Source organism: Abrus precatorius, unplaced genomic scaffold (assembly GCF_003935025.1).
Source record: "Abrus precatorius isolate BTA unplaced genomic scaffold, Abrus_2018 Scaffold6, whole genome shotgun sequence".
Lineage (NCBI taxonomy): Eukaryota > Viridiplantae > Streptophyta > Magnoliopsida > Fabales > Fabaceae > Abrus > Abrus precatorius.
This window is the reverse complement of record NW_020874406.1, coordinates 14688586-14704584: the sequence shown is the minus strand read 5'-3', so window position 1 is coordinate 14704584 and position 15999 is coordinate 14688586. Positions and strand designations below refer to the sequence as shown.

The following is a 15999-nucleotide window of genomic DNA, read 5'->3' as shown; positions in this document are numbered from 1 at the left end:
CCCTGAGATAATTCAACTGCCCCCATTTTAAAAAACATCTTTTGAACATTGACTTTGTAAAACATTTTTAAAGAAATTTTCCAAACTTAAAAAAACACAGTTCAATGTATTTCCTGTGTTTCTTTATTTATCTTTCAAGAGAACTAACGTTAATTAATATTTGATGAACAAAGTCCGTTGCAACTTGCAAGTACGAAATTTGGGCTAGGTGGTGTATGGATTTGAAACAGTGTTACAACCCACAATATGGTCTTAGAGAGCCCAAAAATTGTAAGCGACTCCCATTTGTTTCTTTGGGATAACCCTTGATAAAATTGAAACTATTAATCTCCTTAGTCTTCTTGCATGTTGCCAAGTATGTGTATTAATATTATGATTACTAGTATTATTTTAATTTATTTCATTTAACCATATCAATCTATAGCAGGTAGACTATTTTTGTGGTAGAGTGTAAGCATCTGGGTTCATTAGGTGGGGGTGGTCCTAAACGAATGATTATATGTTGTTTAACTTGGGCTTACAAAAGAAAAGATAGTTGATCTTTATTCATTAACTTTTTGTAATACTAATACTAACAAGTTAAGCTTTGATTTTTTTAAAGTTAGGGTGAGGACTTAAAGGATAATATAAAACAAAGGGCAGAACATAAAGAGGATGAGGCATTCGTTGCCCACCATTCATCCAAGATAAACTTTGGAATAACATAAATGAAAAACTCCTCCTCATTGTTTCACTGATATATTGTCTCTACAACACAACCAACACAGAGAAGAAGAATAGAGTAACACACCTCAAACATCATAATGGCACTCAGGATGTGGGCTTCTTCAACTGCCAATGCACTCAAACTCTCTTCTGCCTTCAGACCTCATCTTTCTCCTCCTTTCTCTTTCTCCAGAGCCTTATCTTCCGGTATTTACACTCACACACACCCCACTTGTATCTATGTGTTTATAATAATATATGTGTGTGAAATATCAACTTCCTTCACATTTCACATATTATTTTTCTAATAAATTTGAATGTATGTACCTGTGTAGCTCACTTCTTTTTGCTTGATTCCCAGTCTTGGATGGACTTAAGTACGCAGATTCACACGAATGGGTTAAGCATGAAGGCTCAGTGGCCACCATTGGTATCACTGATCATGCCCAGGTTGGTTGTTTGGACCTCTTCTCCTTAATTTCAATTTTGTTCCTTTTCTGCTTGCTAAGCCAACCCATTATGTGTAACACATTTGCATATCTTTATGGAAGTGTCTAAGCATATGTTACATGTTTATGTTGAATTTAAATTTAAGAACAAGTTAAATAATGTTAGCACATAAGTGAGGGTGAAGCTGTCCATGTGCAATTGCAGGACCATCTTGGAGAGGTTGTGTATGTTGAACTGCCAGAAAAAGGTGGCAACGTTACCAAGAAGAGTGGCTTCGGATCAGTTGAAAGTGTTAAAGCATCGAGTGATATTAACTCTCCAATCTCGGGGGAGATTATTGAGGTTAACAAAACACTCACAGATAAGCCTGGCCTGGTAATCAATTCTAACCATTATACCAGTATCTTTCTACTTGATCTAAGAAGGATTGTCTTCCAAAATTTAAAAGAAAAGGCCTGCACGACGTTACTTGTTACATATATAAACACATGGCTGCAGTGGCTGAGCTTACACTGAGGGAGTAAAAATAATTAATATAATAAATATGTCATGCACACATAACTTATCTGTAAGTAAGAAATTTATTTATTCATTTTTTATGACTTATAATTTTGTTATTTGATGTTTGAACTTTATCTACTTGATATAATAAATATGTCATGCACACATAACTTATCTGTAAGTAAGAAATTTATTTATTCATTTTTTATGACTTATAATTTTGTTATTTGATGTTTGAACTTTATCTACTTGATATTAAAAATTAGAAAAAAATTATTTTAGACTAAAAAGTTTAGTTTCTTAATTATTGAAGGATGTGCAAAAAATATATATTTAGTGAAATTTTTACTTTTGTGGGGGGAGAGTCATAGCTCCTCCCCTCTTCAATGCTCCTCTCCTGCATGGCTGATTGTTTTGACATTGAATTGAAATATGCTGTAAATTGCCTTGTCTTTTAATCAGCAATTTATACATGGTCATGTCTATTTTTCTACTTTTCTCACTTCAAGGTAAACTCAAGCCCATACGAAGATGGATGGATGATCAAAGTAAAGCCAAGTGATCCATCTGAATTAAATTCGTTGATGGGCCCAAAGGAGTACACAAAATTTTGTGAGGAAGAAGATGCTAAGCATTAAAGTTTGAATTCCCTCATGCAGTTATTCTTCATATGTTCATGATCATAACTTCTCAAGAGTTTCTTAATATGCAATGGAACTGCTTCTTTCCATTTTTCTTCCCCTGCTATTGTGATTGACACTTCAGTGTGTCTACTTCATCGTGTAATTAAGCAGCTATTTTCCCTTGAATTTTTATGCATAATTATTTTCACTTGAGGAGTGCTAGCAGTGGTTGAAAATTGGCAATTCGTTTTCAATTGCAGGAAGTAGCTGTTAAAACTCACAACTTAAAATGTAGTTAACATAAATGCATAATATGAAAGAACATAGCTCATAAATATTTTGCTTTAAGCAAGCTTAAAAAATTTTAACCTCTCTATAATCTACACAAGCTCTGGCCGCATGCTTCTGCTTGAAGCCTTTTACTTAGACTATGAATTGTTGTGTGCTTTGACAGTGTTCCACTAAAAATGTGATACCTGATATGCTTAACTACGCAGCCTGTTAAATTAAATTCAAAATACTGTATGATAAATAAGTAAAAATTTAGCTGCTGAGTTAGCATGGTTTTAATGGATACACAAATTGTAGTAATTCACTTATAAATGCCACTTAACCTTTTGAGATTTATTTTTATTTTAAAGTCTTTATAAGCGATAATTTCTTAATTAATCACGTCATTATTTAACTATTACTAAAAATAAAAGTGTTCAATTAAAAAACAAGGAATTAAAATAATTTATTCTAAATAAATTAAAATAATAATATAAAAAAGTATAAAAATAAAAACATATTTAAGTCAAAAACTAACATAAGAGTAAAAACAGTAAACTCAAGAGTCGTATAATTTTAGGGGAGTGGAGTATATTCATTTCTTGGACTTCACTGCATATTTCTCTATCTTGATGTATCAGTCAAAGTTTTTTATTTTTTTTCTCCTTTGATTCAGTAAATTTATGATTTCTTTCTTCCTTAAATAAGGTTTACGCTTTGAGATGGATTACGATTTGTTGAGCTGACTTTAAGCCTCCAAGAAAAGTGAGGATGCAAAGACTTGAGAGAAATAAGCAAAATCATAGGAATAATTGAGGTAGGTCGGGCAAGAGGCGTTTTTTCTTTTCAAGTTTCATAAATTGGTTTCTTGATAGCAATTTATTTGAATAATAAACCAGTGTGGGCAAACTCTTAGCTAATCAAAATTCAATAAAAAAATGCACTACCATGTACGAACATTTGATTTCTCTCTTTTTAGCCTATAATATAAGCTAATACAAAATATGAAAATTCCTTGCCCAAATGCCCCTATGACTTTTAAGTTTATTCAAATATCATTTACAAGAATATAAAACAAGGTTTGAACATACAAGATTGCCACGTGTTTATGCTCTTGTTTGATCTCATGATTTATGTGGTTTTTATAATTCTTGCAAGGCAATTGTCTGAAGGCCTTGGCACTGGTAGGTAAGTGAGTGGACACTTTGCGTTAATTCTCTCCATCCTGCACCGTTTAAATGTATAAAACCAATCAGACATCAGATATGGGTTAGATGTTGTTTCCTTTTACGTAATTTGTTTTAAAAAATTTGTGTGAATTGAAAAATAAATTATTTAAGAATAAACAAATGATTATTTAAGAAACAATTCTTTATTATTAATCAATAATCATGTAAAACATATTAAATGAGGTAGGTTTCATTCCTCATTTAGTGGGTTCTTCTATTCATAATTTAATTAGTTTTACACAAAATAACTAATGATATTGTTAACATTAGTTATCCCTCTTCAAATTTTCACCACATGGATATGGCTTTACTTGGCTAATTGAAACAGCATTCTACTTACTCCTTCATTTCAATAAAAGTCAATGATTGCAATGTGAAAACAAAAATATTAACCTGTAGTTAAGAAGAAAATGATGCAGGAAAATGGCGATCTCAAATTTGGCCAGGTCGCTTCCTGGACAAAGCCTGCTTCCTAATCCAAACGGAAGGAAAGACCCTGCTCTTGCTTTGTATTTCTGCACCACATTTTAACACATAACATTATGTTACATATTTTCTTCATTAAATTAGACTCACTCATATATACATAGATAAAGAATAAAGTTCTCTTTTCTTATTTAACTTTTCAAAAATTCGTAGAGATAAATTAGTTTTTAATTTATAAAACAGATTATTTATTTTTTATATTAATTTTTTTCTCTTGTAAAAACCTCCCTAGAAACTTACTCAAAATGGGTCTAATTAGTAAAACAAAACTTTCAATATTAACTATATATCACACATACTTCCCATCTGGAAGGATCATAATCCTTTGGGTTGATGTAAGTTTCAGGATCCATGTGAACACCTCTGTTCCAAACTAGAACTTTCCATCCTTTTGGTATAATATAACCTGCAATTTTTAAGTTTTTGTTTTAAATGTTGGGGTGTTGTAATGAACAAAATAAATATCAACTGCAAAGAAGCACTGAAAATTAACATATGGGATTGAATAACTAACCATTGATGTTGACATCGACTTTTGCTTGTCTAAAGTTTGCAAAAGAGATGCTTGTTCTGCGCAGCATCTCATCGATAACCTAACATAGAATATATTACGTCAGAGCATAATTTTTTTTTTTCAAGCAGCACATTTTTTCTTTTGTTAATGATTGATTCTCATAAATATAGATTACGTAACATCTAAAACTTCATATCAACTTAGATCTCTAGTTGTATGTCATATATATTAGACCTTAATGACATTAACTGAATATAAATAATTAATTCATACACAACATACCTTTGAAAGATATTCCATTTGTCTAATTTCCCTATGGTTTAGCCCTTTTTGCGTGGAGGGTCTTTTTTCCATGATCTCTTCTTGTTCTTTCTAAACGGTACATAGTTTTATGAGGAAAGAAAAAAGGAATCAGTAACCATAAACTATGAATATCTACATTGAGAAAAAATGTGTCAAAACATTAAACCTTTGCCTTGTGGAAGACATGCGGGTGTTCCATAAGGTAGATGATGGTCCACAATATTCCATGAGCCGAGCTTTCGTGACCTGCTAACAAGAAAACCAGAAGTAAGTCAATAATGTCTTCATCCTCCAGTCGCCTACCCTCTTCATCTTTGACTTTCATCAATAAATCCATCATATCTTTTTTCAACTCTGTCTTTGTATTTTTGGTCCTTTTTTGGTCCACCAGCTCTTGCAGCATCTTCATCAACTTCTTTCGTGCCTGAATATACAACAAAAAAGATAAAGTAATAATAAAACTCTACATTAAATGACATACAAGAATTGCACTTTGATATTTGGTAATTTTGCTAATCAACGTGTTAAGGGAACTAGTTAAGGAATTGAAAGTGATTTTTTTGAAAAAAATATATCTGACTGCTCTAAAATTACAGAAAGATTTATTAATTATATTTTATGATAAAAATATTTCACATTTGATTACTTGTTACTAACCAAACTTCTTAGTACTGGTTAATATTTACTTATTTGATAACTTCAATATGAGAATTACACGTTCAATTTAATTATTGGCGGTCTTCATGACAGGTGGCATGGTGTGACGTTGAAAATTACAATTCTCTACCCTCCCCTTGGTAGACAATGAAATTAATTAACCTTGTTCATGATTCTGATTAAGGTAATTAAGGTTCTAGTTATGTTAAGTAATTAACCTTGAGTGCTTTGTGGAATGCAAAGCCAGGGAGATTGATAGCCGATGACTTTATTCCCCGGTTCAAGTGGGTGTACAAGTTCTCAACCAAGCCAAGGTCAACATGATAACCATCAGAACCGATGAAGATGGTGGTGATGACCTTAAAAGCGAACTTCCTCAACTCTACGAGGAACTCACATGGGGTGTTCATGCTAGACAACTCTTGCAACAGTTGCACAGCAATACCCTCTATGAGATCAATATACATGGACAATGCCTCGTGGCCAGTTATGGGAGAGGAGGTTAAGCGTCGAAGACGCTTGTGTTCTTCATTTGAGATCCCATGGAACGATCTTTTTCCTGTGAGGGCCATGGTAGAAGCAGGGTATCCAAGCTTGAAGTTCTCATCATCTGTGAAAACCTTACGGCATGTCTCTGGGGTGCAAACTATGATGCTGGGGCTCCCAAACAAGTAGGTTCTGTACATACCTGTCCTGCCATATCTATATACATGCATAGGTACATATGTGTATATAACACCACATCAGAGTCATTTAAAATGTTATCATGTGTTGGGACTTGTGAGTGAGTATTATGTATTGTGGGTGCAAGTAAGTGTATGTGTGCACGAGAGAGAAAAGAGTGAAGAGAAAAGGGACCTGGAAACAAGGTTATAGATGAAGGAATCAGGGTCAGATTTGAAAGCTTTGAGAAAGGAGGGCATGTTCCCCAAGAAAGGCCAACCCATATCACCGGGTGGGAGAGAGTGTTGCATCTTTCTCAGCCTAGAAACATAGTACCATTCATTCACTCTCCTTAGGAACCCAAACACAAATGCATATCCACCCAACAAAGCGACTATTAGAGTTAGCCACAAAGAATCTAGAAACACCATCTTTAATTTCTTCTGTTTATTTACAATCTCTCCCCCCTTTGGTAATCACAACTCCTAGTAATAAATTCCTCTTCTCAACACTTTCTTTCAGGAGTACTTATAGACGTGCGGACTTGTCCCCGTTCCGTACTCTCTTTTGCATGTTGAATATACAATTTTCGAACCACTAAATATTAATGTTATATATATATATATATATATATATATATTATTTTTTTAATATACATATACACCATAAAATACAAAAGTACAACATTAAGAAAACATTGTTGACTAATTAATGCACTATTGATGATCTAGTCATGTGGGTTGTGATGTGTTATTAATATTTGATACTTAAATAATCACGGCTAAGTTAATGTCATATTGGATTGTCAACTGGACTTAATTAGTTTTAAGTGGCTGCTTTTTAGGCAGAGATCTTTGGGGCCACACCATATAATTATTGTTTCATTGGTTTACCAATTCATTGTGTTATAATTCTTGATGCCCATTCGATGAATTAGAGGACACTTAAAACAAGTAACAGTTAAACGAAAGTTTTGACTTCAAATGTTACATACTAAAAGCAGCTTAGAAATTCTACTATGTTCACAGTTAATAGACTTTGACGAATTCTTATCCTAGCCTGATCGATGATCTTCTTACTTTTCCATCTATTTGTTTATGTTTTTCTTATTGAGTAACGTAGTGATCAAATGTGTCTGCAAGGTGGCAACAGGTGGGTTGATATGACATTGTAAATTCACTAAACTCGTCGAAATGATCTTTACATGGTAACCGATTCGAAGTGTTCAGCAAGTTTAGTTTACTTAAATAGGTAACATCTCCACTTTGAGTTCAGATTTGGGGTGACAAAATATTTATTAATTTCTAACGTATTTATTTCGCTTGAAAGTTCTTTTAATGTATAATATGAACAAAATCAATTATCAGATCATCTGTAATAAGTTGAAGAGTATTTTACCTACTACTTAAGAGTTTGGACCTAGTTGTAGTTGGACAACGAAGAACTTGAACACACACAGTTGAATAAGCTTCACATAGTTTCGGGTCTAAACTTATTAAAAGTATAAAAAAGATGTTACAACTTTTAACATAAATCAATATTAATATTTTAAGAAAAAAAAGTTTGTAATCATATGATCATTAATAAGCGTTATTCATGTCAAAATTTATTTGATGGTAGCAACTTCTTTAAATATATTTTTTATTTTGTTTATATATATATATATATATATATATAGTATAAATCTAAAAATTCTTATATCTAATCTAAGTTTTTTATTTAATTTAAATCTAACGAATTATAATTTATTATTTTCCTTAAGTTTAAATAAAAGATTCAATGTAAGAGTTTTTTATTTACATCGATAAAATTATATATATATATATATATATATATATATATATATATAATATTAATTTTCCCTTCAAGTTGCACATGTCATTGATTCGTTAAAAAGTTATTCATAACGCTTTCGCGAAAAGTTGTTGATGAAAAAAAAAAGAGATTAAGAAAGGATCAGGTGAAGGGGTGAACTTAAATTTCTTAATTAAATATGCATGATTATGAATTTGCTGGTTACATATTTGACTAATTGTTCAAAATCAAATTAATTAAATGAGGTATTTAAATATATAACTTGTCCAACTATCAGGAAGCTTGACGGTGTTAGCCGTCGTTCAATGTTTCTGCTTAATTGCACCTTAATTGGTTGATTAATTCATACAAGCAACCGACTAATAAACTGCTAGTTAATAATGATAATAATAATTCTTCATAATCTCGTGGGCAAGATCCGGATCATGCATAAACAAGACAGACCGTAATATGAAAATGCATGATGCCATTCAATTGCATAACTTTTTAATATTATTGTTGGGTTGTTATTTCAATTTGGGTCTTATTAACTTTAATTGTCTTAAGGGTCTAAGATAAGCTGCAAATAATAATAAAATTTTATTAAAAAATTATTTATTATATTTTATAATTTTAATATAATAATTACATACTTTTTTCATAAAAAAATTCTATTTTATTTTCTTAAACACAGCTCTAAAGTTAACGAAATCTTTTTAAATTTACTGTGTTGTCTTCTTACTCAACTTTTAAATCTGTTAGCATGCATTAATTACGCCTTTTGCAGATATTATATATTTTTTAAATTAATTATTTTTTATTTCTTTAATATCTTGAAATATTTTAATTTATTTTAAGTGTGAAAAACATAAAATACTCTTTTTAATTGCGTAATTGTATATCTACCGCACATTATCGTGGATCATAATGTATAATAAAAGGTCAAGTTTAATATGGAACAATTCTACGTTGCCACAATATATATTGATATAAATTGTTTATTAATTTAAATTAATTCATTAAACATTTCGATTGTCATTATATTAATCCTTTAAAAAAATTATTCTTGATACATAATTTTTAAATATTTTATTATTACACATTTTTTGAAAACTAATTTATCATCAATTTCTTTTAAAATATATAAAATATCATGAAAGGTTAAAGTGATAAAAAAACCACTGAGTGCCTGTTTAATGATAAATTTTAAGAAAAATATTAAAAAAAATATTTGATAAATTATTTAAAAAATTAGAGGCTAATTTGTTATTAAAATGTTTAAAAGATTAAAATAAAGACACAAACAAAAACTTTAAGAAATTAATTTAATAATTAAAATACTTAAAAAATTAATTAAGTAAGTGTATAATTTTAGATGACCAAATTTAAAATATTTCCTTTGAAAACTTTAAGATTAAATCTTATAAAAATAAAGCACAAAGTTTAAAACGAAAGATAGTTTTTAATTAAGTATTTAACTAACATATTTGTCAAGAGATTTACATATTCTACGGTTTTAGTATAACATATAGGTTTTTAGATTGGACGGTGGCATGAATTGAAGTGTCGTATAATGTATAAACATTTACTTAATTTGAACTTTGCTTTATCATATGGTTTACGAATTTGTATGTAGAATTCTACAATTTGAATTAGGTGTGCCTATAAGTTGTAGTTTCGTATAGTTGACTCTTAATTCATCGATGCTCCATGCGCTTGCTTTCTGCTTTCATTTCTTCATCGCCCAAGAAAAGTGAAAGCCAAATTGAAGGTTCAGCTTCTATCTTCTCCCTCACGTCAATCATATTAACCAATGCTTTAGTAGCCATATCTTTCAATTTTATATCCAATTTAATTCTCAAATTTAGTCAATTTAACAATGAAATGACTGATTTATTCAGGATTAATAGATTTTAAACTAAATTGTATAAATGAAAATTTTTAGGAACCAAAAAATTATTACTTTCAAGAATGAAATTCTATATTTACTATATTTTTTTATAACAGACATTTTTATAATTAAATTATTAAACAAGCATTTAAATATAGAACGAGAAAGTAGTGTGAATTGTAAACAAATTAAAATTGTAATAATATTTTTTTATTAGTGCAAATTATTATTTGATAATTGTTGGTCTAAACTGAGAGTAGAAAAATATAATATTGCGTTGACCGAAAGAAGAAAAGAAAAATATATATTGCAGGCATAACGTATTACAAGTGTAAATTAGAACCCAATAAATATGCCTCAGAATTTTATGTTAGGGGAACATAAGTATAAGAAGAGAGAATCAAAACATGCCACAACTGTTAAGACATCGTGTCATAGTTCTACATAATTAGGGATGTAAACAGGCCAGATCAGGCTAAACTTTACTCTAAATAGGCCTGGCCTATAACATAATTATTAAGCCTGAGTCTGTCCTGTTACTTATTAAAGGCTTTATTTTAGGCCTGATTTGACCTATTTAAGTGGCATGGCCTGGTTTAAAGCCTATTAACAAAGCCTGTTAAAAAAAATTAATATTAATAAAAATATAAATATTTTATTATTAAATTAGTTTATATATTTTTCTAATTTCTATCTATGTTCTTAATAATTATTAAATAATTATAATAATATTTATATAATTTTATAAATAATTTTTAAAATATTATTTAAGTATTAATTATAAATATTTTATATTAATAAAATTTATATTTATATATTTTTTATTTTTTAAAATTATATAAATAGTAAATATTTTAGTTTTATTTTAAAAACATATTTTGTTTATTTAAAGACATCTTATATTCAACAAATAAAGTTATAGTAAATACATAAAATTGATAAAAAAAAAAATAACATTCACATAGTTTGTTGAATCAATTAAAAGAAAATTATATATTTAAAAAAAATAAATTTAAACTTACTGCAATATATATATATATATATATATATATATATATATAATGACAATAATAATAACTATTAAATTAAAAAAATAATTACAAAAAATAACACTTATAAAATTTATTGAATCAGTTAAAAAAATTATTATATTTTAAAAAGTAAATAAATATCGTCATTATAAAAATTGTAGATGATAAATACTTATATTATAAAATTTATAAATGCAGAAAAATAACATATGAACATAGGAAGAATTATTAAAATTTATATTTAAATTAAAATAACTTATATTTCTAAATTTTTATCTTAATTAAAAATATGTGATAAAACTTAATATAAAAATTTAAACTTAATGTACTATATATATATAAAATGAAAATAATAATAACTATTAAATTAAAAAATAATTACAAAATATTTAATTTTATTTGTCTCATTAATTTGTTATTTTAAATTAACAAATAAATATAAAATTAACTACACTATAATATTAATGTAATATAGAAAATATTACTGATACAATAAATTAAAACACATTTATAAATTACATATAAATTGATAAATTGACTAATAATTTAATTAAAACATGTGTAAGTTATATATATATATATATATATATATATATATATATATATATATATATATATACAGGCCGGCCTGCCAGGCTTAACAGACTTTATAAACAGCTCAGGCCTGATTTGTTTATTTAAACATGCCTTAAAAAATGCCTAAGCCTGATATGTTGATTAAAAAAGTCAGGCCAAAAGTCAGGCCAAGTCAGGCTACAGGCCCCTGTCAGGCGGCCTGACCTGTTTCCATCCCTACACATAGCCTATCAATGATAAACCCACCGACAAAATTTGAATCCAAAACCTTTAACGGTTCTATATTTCTGATTAATGTCCAATTCAAATAAACTTTTTAAAAACTATCAATAAGAATAAAAAAATTAAATTATAAAATAAATCAAGTTTATTTCACAAGTTAAAGTCAACTTATATTTTTCTATTTTTGAATATTCTTGTTTAACTATTTTAAATTTTGAGAAAATAAATTATTTTAAATTTATGAGAGAAACTTTAAACCTGTTTAAGTAAATTTCTAGAAAATTTTTTATATAAAAAAATTAATGTTAAAAAATAAATAAACTTCTTTTATAAATAAAAAATAATTAAAGTTAAATGAGAGAACTTTTAAAAAAATAAAAAAATAAAAGTTGTTTTTAATTTATTAGAAAAAAATTATTATTTATTATACTGATTTTTTTATAGGGACTTTTCTAAAATTTCTCCAAATTGAATCTTATTTATCTTTTATACAGATTTGTTTCTTTTATAATACTTTATAAATTTACTCATACCTAAATCAATACTCATTATCAGTAATTGAAACTTCTCAACCGTACAAAGAAGTATGAACCCAAGCTTTTAGTGTGATTTATAGTAAGATTCTCCAGTTTGAGCTTTCCATCAACAAAAATATAACACAGAAAAAACTATTTATCAGTTATTTTTAGAACACAAAACAAAATATATAGTATAACAAGTCATTACATTGACACAGCGGGAACTCAACCACATGACAAACCAGGAGTGCCGCACATGTTACTAACACTTGACAGAGTCCAGATTACCGTCGTAATTTATCAGATTTTGACATCGGGAGATTCAACATAAGAGATTGAAATCAATTCAGACCTAAACTTGTCATCCCAATCACTGTTTGGTCTTGCAAATCCATCTGCTTTCTTGCTTTCAGGCACAAAATCTGAATCCAGAATCCTGTCTGGTAAAGAGTTAGAGATACCAATAAGCAACTCACGTGCCAGCTCCTCAGATGCCTTCTTGCTTGGTGATTTGCTATCCATATAACTTTCTGCTATTGCCTACAAGTCAAAAGTCAAAATTCGTTCTGAGAGATCATCCAAACAATCAGATATTTTGAACACATGTACATTGTAGGTCATGTTTCATTTCTTCCCACTCAATTACTATCACTATTATCAATCAGTATTCCCCTTTTCAACGTCTGAGAGCATTGCCGGAGAACCCGGTCTTTGATTTCTCTCTCTAACACACACACATACCCATCACCTTAAATAAGTACAAAATGCAACCTACTAGATCAGTATTATAAGAACAGAAACAGTGTTTAGAATGATATTAAGACAGCACCAGAAAAATAAGAAGTTGAAGGTACTGGCAAATGTTGAACAGCATGTGGCCATTCCATATCACCCTTTTCCTTAAAATGTTAATTGTATAAATCCGGTATTCTGAAAATAGTTTTTGGGACATTCCACTTGTAAGGTTAACCCCAACACGTTGAACAGTTAAATAACAAGGATACATGCAGAATTGAATCATTGACACTAATCATGAATGAAATGATGGTGAGAAAGTATAAAGAAGACAAGAAATTTGGGTTGTTTGGGGCCAAGAAGAACCACGATGCTGCATAATTGAATAGCTAAGAGAGAAATTGTTCCAAGATCCATCCAAACCTTGTCATACAACTGGTGAATGACAGTACTAAGCAGGTGAAGATGGGTTCCAGATTCTAGATGGAACTTAATTGCTCAATTTTATCTTATTGGCTAGCTTACACGGAGCATTTTGAGTGGTTTAACAAGACTGATGATCAGAGAGTAAAATTTGAATGCATGAGGCTTATTGGTTTAGCTAAAGTGTGGCAGACAGGTGCTGAAGATAGAATAAGAGATACAAAGAGAGAATTCTTGTATCAGACAAGGAGGGACTTTTAGAGCATGCATTCTAAGTGGTCCTTGACATGGAGAAGTACTTTTAATATCCAACAACTAAGAAACTTGGGTCTCAAGTTGGCGAGTATCTAGGAGGCTGAATGTGACGTGCAGCAATAAGTCTGATTCCTTTCAACACTTTCAGTCAGCATTAAGGTCCTCCTGATTTATTGGGGCCAATTTTAAAGGCAAAGGAACTATAACAGATAATTCAGCCAGAAGGCAGCAAATGAATCGTGTAACACAATCTAAGTCCAGCTTTATTTTCTTCTTCCCAGTTTTGTCTTTGTCTTCAATCCGTAATATTCACTCAATCAAAACCTTTTCCGATTTGTCCTATAAACTACCCTATGATTCATGAACCTGAAACACCAATCCCACAGATACAGTTCCCAGCACCCAATCATTGCGTTACTAATCTGACCAACAAGCCATCCATCTCCCTTCAATCCACCTACTTTCTACACAATTTTCATCCACCCCAGAAAACCCCAATTCTTCTGCCGTCCTACAATTAAATCTCTATCACTGTTACAAAAGCCAATTTTTTTTTTTTTTTCAGTTTACAGCTAAACAAGTGAAAAGCAAAAGAACATGAACACTAATAATAATAATAGTCACTTCTTTAACTTCCATGTTAACCCAATAGCTAGCACCGACTTCTTTTTCTTCTTCAAAGTAGCAACAAGTATCTATCCCTACATCCTGAAAGGTCAAGTCCAAGTGTGACTATCAAACATTAAAAACATGGCTCCATTATTCTAGATCAAAATAATAATACTCCATCACCTATTTTGAATCGTTTCAGATATTTTCCATTGCGTAATTCAATCGACTTTTTCGGCTTATTTCATCAGGATTATTCACTCATAACTACGACGTTCTTCTTGTTGTTATCGTTATTATTAATTTTCTTCAATTTAACTGTCATGGAGTTGATATCTTGAATTGAAGGAACCCTAATGTTTGGTCATAAAAGGGAGCAAACGCTGAAATTGTTTGAGACGAGAAAATCGAAGAAGGGGCCCCAAAACAACAACACGAGTCATTGCCTCCGATATAGAAGCGTGAAACAAAAGATCAGCGCAACACATACGATAATAACGAAAACGCACAACAAAATTTACGGATCCAGAAATGGATAATGATTGTACCTTTTTCCAGCAGTTAGAGCTTCTTCGTCCTTCAACCTCTCCACAACAACCACAACCTCTATTTTTTATTTTTTAAATACTCTTTCCTAATTTCCTTAACCGTTCAGATTTCATTTCATGGTATCTTCTTTTCAATCCAACGGTCAATATGTTTCTACTGTTTGCATTTCTAAAATTACGCATAGTTGGATAGTTCAAATTAGTTGGATAATTTGTGTCGTCAAGTCCAAAAATTTATTTTTTGTTAATAATTCAAAATTATTTCTATAGCATGCTTATCTAATTTCAGAAATTGAAATTAAAGTGATTTTTATTATTAAAAATAAAAAAAATAATTTTCAAACTAAACAAGAACTAACTTATATAATTAATTTCTAATTAAGCTAACATTAATTTAAAACGTTAAACCCAACTAATTTTATGAACAGAACATTTTTCCAATACAAGGGAAAAATATATAAAAAAAGGTGTTGCATGATTATGAGAAAGATTAGATACCTTACAGGCTTGATCCTAGCACCACAAATTGGAAAAATGATTTGGAAACCTAACTTCTAAATTAGGCTAAATTAATAGCGGGTTTTAAATTATTCTTAATTGTATTAAATTTACTTACTTAACAAAATTCATACAAAAATACAATAAGAAACTCTAAATGAGTTAAAAAATTAAAAGATTTAATTACAAACTTTTGAATTATAAAATTTTATTCAAAGTTTTTCAAATAATTAATGAGCTATTGATTAATTTAACTTCTAAATTGTTATCTCCGAAATCTTTTAAAATTGACAAAATATTGAATACATAACTTCATAAAAAGTCGAGAAACCCAAGCATCGCCAACAAATCATATCAAGAATCATATTCATATTAAACTAGTATCAGATATATTAAGGTTTAAATTAGTTATTAATGTTTTTTCATATTAAATGTGATAAAAATAATAATTATATAAATAAATGATTTTTTTTTTATCGAGAAAATAACTTTTTCTGC

The 15999-nt window shown here is 29.4% G+C and overlaps 3 protein-coding genes across 5 annotated transcripts; 1 reads left to right on the top strand and 2 right to left on the bottom strand.

Moving 5' to 3' along the window:
- Positions 1 to 657: 657 nt before the first annotated feature.
- On the top strand, positions 658 to 3476 carry LOC113868740 (glycine cleavage system H protein, mitochondrial). 3 transcript variants are annotated; one of them, XM_027504589.1, is made up of 4 exons: positions 658 to 912; positions 1067 to 1155; positions 1360 to 1530; positions 2166 to 2619. In XM_027504589.1, exons 1-4 carry the CDS (start codon positions 804 to 806, stop codon positions 2292 to 2294), a joined length of 498 nt encoding a protein of 165 aa, XP_027360390.1. In that variant the 5' UTR covers positions 658 to 803; the 3' UTR covers positions 2295 to 2619. The 3 variants fall into 3 exon arrangements, 2 of the variants coding, with proteins under 2 accessions (XP_027360390.1, XP_027360389.1); XR_003505413.1 differs by having other exon boundaries at positions 675 to 912; positions 1360 to 1723; positions 2166 to 2461; XM_027504588.1 differs by having other exon boundaries at positions 675 to 912; positions 1360 to 3476.
- Positions 3477 to 3521: 45 nt separating this feature from the next.
- LOC113869803 (beta-amyrin 11-oxidase-like) lies at positions 3522 to 6890 on the bottom strand. Its single transcript, XM_027506283.1, has 8 exons — positions 6597 to 6890; positions 5957 to 6440; positions 5248 to 5505; positions 5061 to 5150; positions 4779 to 4857; positions 4564 to 4670; positions 4172 to 4293; positions 3522 to 3774 (listed from the first exon to the last, which is right to left on the bottom strand). The coding sequence occupies exons 1-8, from the start codon at positions 6830 to 6832 to the stop codon at positions 3681 to 3683; spliced, it is 1470 nt and encodes a 489-aa protein (XP_027362084.1). The 5' UTR covers positions 6833 to 6890; the 3' UTR covers positions 3522 to 3680.
- A 5735-nt stretch (positions 6891 to 12625) lies between these two features.
- Positions 12626 to 15012, bottom strand: LOC113869361. Its single transcript, XM_027505652.1, has 3 exons — positions 15004 to 15012; positions 14471 to 14554; positions 12626 to 12973 (listed from the first exon to the last, which is right to left on the bottom strand). Exons 2-3 carry the CDS (start codon positions 14483 to 14485, stop codon positions 12734 to 12736), a joined length of 255 nt encoding a protein of 84 aa, XP_027361453.1. The 5' UTR covers positions 14486 to 14554; positions 15004 to 15012; the 3' UTR covers positions 12626 to 12733.
- Between the last annotated feature and the right edge of the window lie 987 nt (positions 15013 to 15999).